General features: G+C 36.6%; 2 protein-coding genes across 2 annotated transcripts; one reads left to right on the plus strand and one right to left on the minus strand.

The window, feature by feature from the left end:
• The first annotated feature begins 1,945 nt into the window (after window positions 1–1,945).
• Window positions 1,946–3,274, plus strand: LOC107483634 (chitin elicitor receptor kinase 1-like). Its single transcript, XM_052260470.1, has 3 exons — window positions 1,946–2,194; window positions 2,645–2,923; window positions 3,133–3,274. The coding sequence occupies exons 1-3, from the start codon at window positions 2,112–2,114 to the stop codon at window positions 3,272–3,274; spliced, it is 504 nt and encodes a 167-aa protein (XP_052116430.1). The 5' UTR covers window positions 1,946–2,111.
• Window positions 3,275–6,351: 3,077 nt separating this feature from the next.
• LOC107483635 (3-ketoacyl-CoA synthase 4-like) lies at window positions 6,352–7,292 on the minus strand. Its single transcript, XM_016104247.3, has one exon. It carries the CDS (start codon window positions 7,237–7,239, stop codon window positions 6,478–6,480), a length of 762 nt encoding a protein of 253 aa, XP_015959733.1. The 5' UTR covers window positions 7,240–7,292; the 3' UTR covers window positions 6,352–6,477.
• Between the last annotated feature and the right edge of the window lie 743 nt (window positions 7,293–8,035).

Here is an 8,035-nt window from a genome sequence, read left to right on the forward strand (position 1 = left end):
TGTTTCAGCAGTTTAATCTGCATATGTTTTAGCAGTTTCATCTGCACTCTTATTGCGCTCCACGCGCCCTCTTTTTTTTATCGCGCTCTATGCGCCATTTGAAGTTATTGCGTCATACGTACGCATTTTTTTGAAGATCGCTGCTCAAGCACAGCATCTCATTTTATATTTTTGCCGCTGGCAGCTCAAGCTCTGCTGCGTGCATTTTTTGAAGATCGCTGCTTAAGTACAATATCTCCTTTTATATTTTTGCCGCCGGCAGCTCAAGCTCCGCTGCGCGCATTTTTTTGAAGATCGCTGCTCAAGTGCAGCATCTCCTTTTATATTTTTGCCGCCGTCAAGTTCCGCTGCGCGCATTTTTTGAAGATCGCTGCTCAAGTACAGCATCTCCTTTTATATTTTTGCCACCAGCAGCTCAAGCTCCGCCGCACGCATCTTCCTCCGCATCACTACGTCAGACACGTCTTCCTCAACAATTTCATTGGAACTTATCCAAACTGTGGATTATTGACATCTTCCATCCACCAGCTTGCGGGAGCGTATTAAACTACTCTTCTATATTAGCCCATGACAACAATAAAGAAGTCTTGTGGCCCACAAATTCAGCCCAACAGAATACATAAATTCAGTTATAATTTTAGTCTTTATTAGTTTATCTTATCTTATCTTTATGTTATCTTCTCTTCTTATCTTATCTTTACTTTTATCTTTCATAGGATAATGCTCTATATATATTTAGTTTTACCCTCATAGTTTACAACACAATGTTCTATTCAATCAATCAATAATCAATAAAAATTATTTCTTTGCTTTCCCTATTTTTTCACAATTTTATCACCACACAACGCCTAAACGCGAACCCATCCTTCCCATCACCCTCGAGCTCCTCCTTCCTCTCTCCGTCATCGATCTCACTCCCTCACCTCCGTCCATCTCCTGCCGCTGTCGCCGAAACGAGTTTCGAAGCCACCGTCGTTATCGTGCAGCTCTGTTCCACCATCTTGAAGCTACTGTTTTAGCTTTGAAAGCACCGTCGCGCAGTTCGGTTCCATCGTCGCCAGGCTCGCCTCCTTTTTCTGTCGAGCAGCTCTGTTCCATCGTCGCCGGCGCTATCTCTGTTTCACCTGTCATCCCTTCGGTCATGTCCTTGTCCCCCTCTTGCTCAAGATCTGCTCTGCTCTGTTCTAGAGCTTCTAGATTCCAGATAATTTTTTATAACAATTACTGAATAATTGTTATTAGTTAATTTGTGAATTTGTTATGGGTTGAATAATTGTTGAATAAGTGTTAATTAATCTGTGAATCCTACTGTTTTTACTATGAATTACTCCATTGTTAATGATTATGATAAACCATTGTTGAATAAGTGTTAATTAATCTGTCTCTAATACTGTTAAGAGTATGCTTAACTTATTAGCATCATTCTTATAGTTGGATCTTTCAAATTGGTTTCCGAGGAACTTCAAAATTTTGAAGTGAATAATATCTCACATTCTCCTTTCATTTCGCTTTTTTACAGACGAAAATGGAAACTATGTGCCCTTTAAACTAAGGTAACTTTTCTCTTAACCTTACTGTCCAAGCTATTTAAATTTCATTTTTCAGTGATCTTCTAAACTTAATGACCCTGTTTTCATTTTCCTTTTTAGCAATGGAGGTTTGACAATCTCAGCACAGTTTTTCTATCATTGATCATTCTTTTCATTTGAGTTTGATATCAAGACAGTGAAGGTAAGGACTTTGTGCTGTTCTATTGTTTCTGCAAGGAAAGGTCTATCTAGTGGCGTTATTGGTGGAATATCTGTTGGAATAGTAGCAGCACTTCTGTTATTGGTATTTTGTGTTTATGTTAAATGTTACAGAAGAAAGAAGATGTGGAACAAAAAATTGGTAGCTAAAGATTCCAGCGAGAACTTTGTTCGCCAAGGTATATGGATTTCGACTTATATTTTATCTAATAGCATGCTTGGATTAGTAACTCTTATACATTGTCCCTCTTTCTGGCGAAACCTCTCATAATGCCAAAAACAGAACTTTAGCTTCAGATGATACTAGTATTATGGGTGTTAAGGTAGAAAAATCAGCAGAGTTTTCGTATGAGAAACTAGCCAATGCCACAAATAACTTCAGTTTGGCTAAAAAGATTGGTCAAGGTGGTTTTGGTGAAGTCTATTATGGAGAGCTCAATGGCGAGGTTCATAATTTCTCTGTGTTACTAGTTTTGATTACAAGTATTTGAAAGAAAAGTTGCATATATTTTTTTATTAATGAGAAACTAAATTGCAGTTCTTTTACTTGAATAGATGCTGCATGCATAGTCAAGTTTTATGTATGATAATACTGTTAGAGTATGATGAACTGTTTTCTATCTATTCAATTTCTTTTGGCAAACTAAGGATTAAAGTATGCTAACTATTATACATTAACTAAACTTGCAAAGTGTTGGTAGTTCTTTTTTTCCCCATTAATTTAGTACATAGTTATGAGTTTATGAATGTTGACAGAATATTCATTGATCTACATCTCCTTGTTTCCAATTAGAAGCAATAAAAGTAGAAGTTTTTCAGTATTAACTTCACACATTCACATTCTAGAAAGGAAAGTGAGCTTTTTAGATTTAATAATAGGATTCTCTTATTTGCAGATATGTATATGGAAGTGTTTCTCCCAAAATAAATGTATATGCTTTCGGAGTTGTTCTATATGAGCTTATTTCTGCAAAAGAAGCTTTGATGAGGAGTGGTGGTGCATCTGGTGCTGAATTGAAGGGCCTTGTGGCTTTGGTGATTATTAATGACTTTGCCATGGAGTTGCTTCAGATCGAGACGCAGCGCAAGGACGAAGCTCGCAGAGAAGCCCTTAAAGTTGCCAATGAGGAGCGCAAGAAGCTCAAGGCCGAAGCTGCACAAATCAGGGCTCAGGAGTGCAAGATCGCACAATAAGAATTCAGAGAAACACTCGTGCGTTTTTTCTTTTTCTTCTTCCCTCCCTTCTATGAATTTTCCTGTGCACACCAAGTGTTCGATGGTTTGCTTATTTGTTGGTTCGAGCTAATATGCACGTCAAATGTTTGTTAATTAGTCTCAATGGATAATTAGGTAGATATATGTGCTCAATGTTGTGTTTGTGCAGACGAGGTGCTTTGGTAGCAACATTGGATTTCCTTGAGATTTGTGCTGGCTTCATGATGATAATTGGAAACTTTCTACCCCAGGGTGAACTTGAAATATCATCAGTGACAAATGCTGGGGTGAACTTTCTACCCCAGGCATAAATTTGATGAGAAATTTAAATTTAGATTCAATTCAAAATTTTATTAACTACTGTGGCAGTATCTTTTGTTGGAGCTCTATTAACTGGTCTCAATTATTGCTTTGGTTGTTCTGTTGAAAATGTAAGCAAGAACTTGTCTTATTTCAAGACGAATCTGTGAGTTTAGTCTTGTGTCTTGAACCCATTTTTGTTAATTTGGTTTTATATCATATTGAGTAATGATAAAGGACTATAAAAGCGTGCATATAAACAGTGGAGTTAGATGACTCAAAATTACCCACTGAGTTTTTTTCAGAATCTATACTCCCCTTTTATAATATTTAACATGACTCAGAATTAGATGAACAAAATCAGAAAGTTACATTTATTACATAAGAACAAAAAATAGTAACATGTAACTCGATACCTTAAAACAAAAATGAACCTTTGATCTACTTCACCCTGCTGCCTTAATCTACAAAATATATCTTGACAATTCAAGTCAAGAATACCAAAATTTGTGCTACCGATAAAACACTAACAGAATACAAGATATTCAATTACAAAATTTTAAAATGGAAGTGATGAATGATTGGGCTTAAATGTTGATCATCACCGGGCGATTTGTTTCCTCCGGCCTGATAAACTTGGAAAGCACCTTCACATCACAAATCCAATGGAAGCATCAAGAGGTAACTGCTGAAAACATGACATGAAGTCGGTCAGCAGGCGAGACGTAGGAGCTACACAAATATAGCAATTGAGAGATCTTATATGCACTACTTAGTAGTTAGTATACACTTCTCTTATATACCTATTAAAAGTGATTGATAAAAAATGAGAGAAGATTAAAAAATTCCTCTTTTATATCATAAACGAAAGGTGTACAAGATAAAAAAAATTGATATGTCTGAAAACGGGAGGATATTTCCTCCGGAAGAACCTTGGTATCGAATTGCAAACACATGATAAAGCACAGAGTAGGATAATCAAGGAAAGCAACAAAATGAGAAAAAGAATAAGGGGATTTATCTTCATTAGAAGGAATTCCAAACCACGAAACCCGAATCCGGTGGAATATGCTTTCCCTGCTTCCAACAAGGCAACACCAAGAGTCCAAGTGATACATGCCATTTCCAATTGAGCTACTACTATTCACATATTGATTAGGCAAATGTTCAACTATACCAACTTCAGTTTTACTCATAAACTTCTGTTACCATATATTTTGACTATAATTGCATGAACTACAACAATTTAAGAAATAAGAATAGCACACACATAACAGCATAACATCTATAAAACACAGAGTTTGTGTTCAGCATAATCGTAATAACTGAATATGCAAATAAAACTATTCAGATTGTTGAAATGAATGCAAATGTCAAATATATATAGAAAAAGGGAGCAGGATACAAAGCATAGAACCATTAATATCTTTCTGTCAATCCAATTTAAGCAAGGGCATACATCAAGGATAGACCAGCATACTATTATTATATATTTAATACCCGAACAACTAATGAGTAATGTCAATAATTTTTATTCACCTTTCTCTTCCATTTTTTCAAAGGCAGACAGAACACTACTTGTATTGACATTTCCCAGCATCTCACTCACCTTGGTTGAAGTGCTAAAGGAACATTAATCAAAAACCAGGATTAAAAGGGATTAGGAATAGACTGTAATAAAATGCGAGTCAATCAGAAAATGGTTTGGACAAACTTTGCAGATTGAGCTCTTGCTTTCTAAGTATCCTTCTTTGATCTTGCCTCCTGCATCTTACTCTCCAGAAGCTACAGGCAATTAACAAAGCAAAAATGGGATAAACTTACATCACTAGTTATAACAAAAAATTCCTGCACTATAATTAAAATAGTCCAACCAGTTTCAACAGCTTATAGGATTCTGGGAAGATGCAATTTCTTACAAAAACAAAGTTACTGGCACACTATAAATTTTGGTTTCCAAGCATACCAAAAACAAAGCTGCTGCTCTTTTTATTTTTTAAAAATAAAACAAACAAAACATAAAAAAACTGGAAGGGCAGAACAAAGTTTGTTTCTAAGCATAAGCATAGTCCAGAAGGAAACAAGAATTAATTTCAGCACAAGAAGATATCCCAGAACTTGTTACCTCAGGTATATAATGCATCAACATATTTTCAATGCCGAATTTCAAAGTCACCGAAGAGCTTGGGCACCCACTACATGCTCCTTGCATCTTAAGTTTTACTATTCCAGTATCCCTAGATAAAAACCACAATAAATAAATTAACTTGGTACAAATATAATTCTATAGTGCCCGTAGTTGGATGCTCTTCCTAAAAGTTTCATCCTTGTGCTTCAAAACCAAAATAACAAACTATTAAGAACTTCTGGATCAAATCCTCGATATTCAATGTCTCCACCATCATCTTGAACAGCCGGCCGAATACGAGTCTCCAACAATTCCTTGATCATTGCAACAGTTTCAGAATCATCCTGTACAAAACACAGACATACTACCATTTAGTTTAGGCCTCTCAAATATTGTTGAGTACATACTCAAATGTACTCCAGGGTTAAAACATTTTCATACTACAAGGTACTTAGATTAGTTAGATACAAGTATAGAGTATGTTAAGGAAAAAACCATCTGAACTGATTAAATTGGGCACAAGGTAGTGAATGCCAATTTAGTGGGGAAATGGTGCCTTTACATCAAACCCAAGAAGAACAAAAAGAAAAAAGAAAGATACAGGAACAGAGACAGGTTTTCTTCCAGTTGGCACAACACAAATAATTACCAGAAGAAAAAACGATGCCTAACTTAGCAAAATGTTTGATGACTACAGTGATTAACCAAACTTAGTAGCATCTCATACATGATAGCAAGGCAAAGCAAAAGTCATTATATTACTGATATAAATCTAGCATTAGTCTTTATGTAACCAAGTGAAATAAAGGATTCAGTGACAAATACATAAATATTAATTTAAGGATTAAGTAATTAAAATAGAAGCATTAGAATAATTAAAAATAACAACAAAAATAGGCTTCTAAAGTGATGATTGAACAGCTGAGACATTATATATTATCTCCTTGAATAGGATTGATTATTGGCTTATGCTATGTGTACCAGAGAGAGTAGCAGAAATTAAAGCTATGTAACAACCTGCACTGGATACTTATGAATGCAATCTTCCCAAGGAGACTTGGGTGAAGCCTTGACATGCCTAAGTGCCTACCACACTGCCCTGTTACACTTAAATCCACTTCCAAATGCAATCTGCCACACCCTATTCCCCTTCCTCATTCTTCCCTTGGCTTCAGTGTATGCTAGCTCATACCAAATAGAGCTTGAAGAAGTGTTTCCAAATCCGTGAAGTGTCATTCTAGAAGCCTCAACATGCATAGGCAGAAGCTGAAGATTCTTCTCAAGCTCATCAATCACAGCTCTCCCATCAGCATGAATGTAGAAATGATCAAATGCAAGCTTGAAATCAGGTATATAAGGCTTCACTTTAGCAAAGAACAGAAGTTGTTCACTTATTGGAAGAACAAGAGGCCCCAAAGTTGTGATGTTAGTCTTCAAGGCCCCACCAGCAATAGCCATAAGATCCTTTGAGAGAGAAACACCAGTTTTGCCATCATCATCTTGTTCTTGATACACACACCTGAAAGATTTATCATCAGCACCCTTATGAGTCCTCACAACATGAACAAGCTTGTACTTTGCTCTTCTCTTAACAGAGCATTTGTTGGACAACAAAACAGCAGAACCACCAACACGGAACAAACAATTTGGGATCAGAATAGATTTCTTGTTCCCAAAGTACCAATTCTGAGTAATGTTCTCAGTGCTAACAACAACAGCATAAGTGTTCCTATAAACTTGAAGCATGTTCTTAGCAAGATCAAGGGCAATAACTCCTACACTACAATCCATACCACCCAAATTGAAGCTTCTAATGTTACCCCTAAGCTTGTACTTGTTCACAATCATTGCAGAAAGTGAAGGAGTTGGGTTAAACAAACTGCAATTCACAACAAGAACACCAATATAGCAGTGAACTGACCTTCGAAGTCTAGGGTTTTTATCTTGGTTGAGCTTCTGCTCTCTGAACTCGAAGGAAGGAAACTGGAATGGAGATGGATTTTTCTACTGAGCAGTCTGAGAAGAGGGGGCAGAATCGTGACGGAGACAGAGGCCAGGCGACGAACACAACTCAGAAGATGGTGGTGGGTTGGAAGAATCTGCGACGACCAGAAGAAGACGATGGTGACTGAGTGCCCGATGGACGGCGGCAGGAGCGCGATGGAGCAGATGAATACCAGGAACTGACGCGCCGAGGTCGAGGAAGAAGAAGCTACGATTCTTGAAGGAGGAAGAAGCACGGACGACCAAACGACGATGGTAGTGCTTGAGAGCGACGGACGGCGGCAGTCCTTGCGGCGGTGGTGGAGAAGCTAGGGTTTAGGGGAGAAGCTGTTAAGATAGGGGTATTCAAAGGGTATTTTTGTCTAATCAAATAAAGGAAAGATGTTTAAGTCTTTTCATTCAAATTAAATAAAATTTATTTTTTATTTTTATTTAATTAAAAGGGTATTTTAGTAAAAGTGGTGATATATTATATATTTAAAAAAGAAAAAATTAAATGCTAACGTGGAAAATAAATTCCACTTGTCTTGATGTTATTTGTCCATATTTTAAACGTATCGGTACGTATTAATTTATCATCGTACCGTAGCAAATACCAAATATGTAACTAAGTCTAACCAAATTATTATAAAGAGTTTTA

The sequence above is a fragment of the Arachis duranensis genome, chromosome 4 (assembly GCF_000817695.3).
Source record: "Arachis duranensis cultivar V14167 chromosome 4, aradu.V14167.gnm2.J7QH, whole genome shotgun sequence".
Classification (NCBI taxonomy): Eukaryota; Viridiplantae; Streptophyta; class Magnoliopsida; order Fabales; family Fabaceae; genus Arachis; species Arachis duranensis.

Coding starts and splice junctions, on each gene's coding strand:
- LOC107483634 (XM_052260470.1), top strand. CDS start 2,112: ATGCCACAAATAACTTCAGTTTGGCTAAAAAGATTGGTCAAGGTGGTT. Junction 2,195..2,644: donor ATGGAGAGCTCAATGGCGAG/GTTCATAATTTC, acceptor TCTTATTTGCAG/ATATGTATATGGAAGTGTTT. Junction 2,924..3,132: donor GCACAAATCAGGGCTCAGGA/GTGCAAGATCGC, acceptor GTGTTTGTGCAG/ACGAGGTGCTTTGGTAGCAA.
- LOC107483635 (XM_016104247.3), bottom strand. CDS start 7,239: ATGATTGTGAACAAGTACAAGCTTAGGGGTAACATTAGAAGCTTCAAT.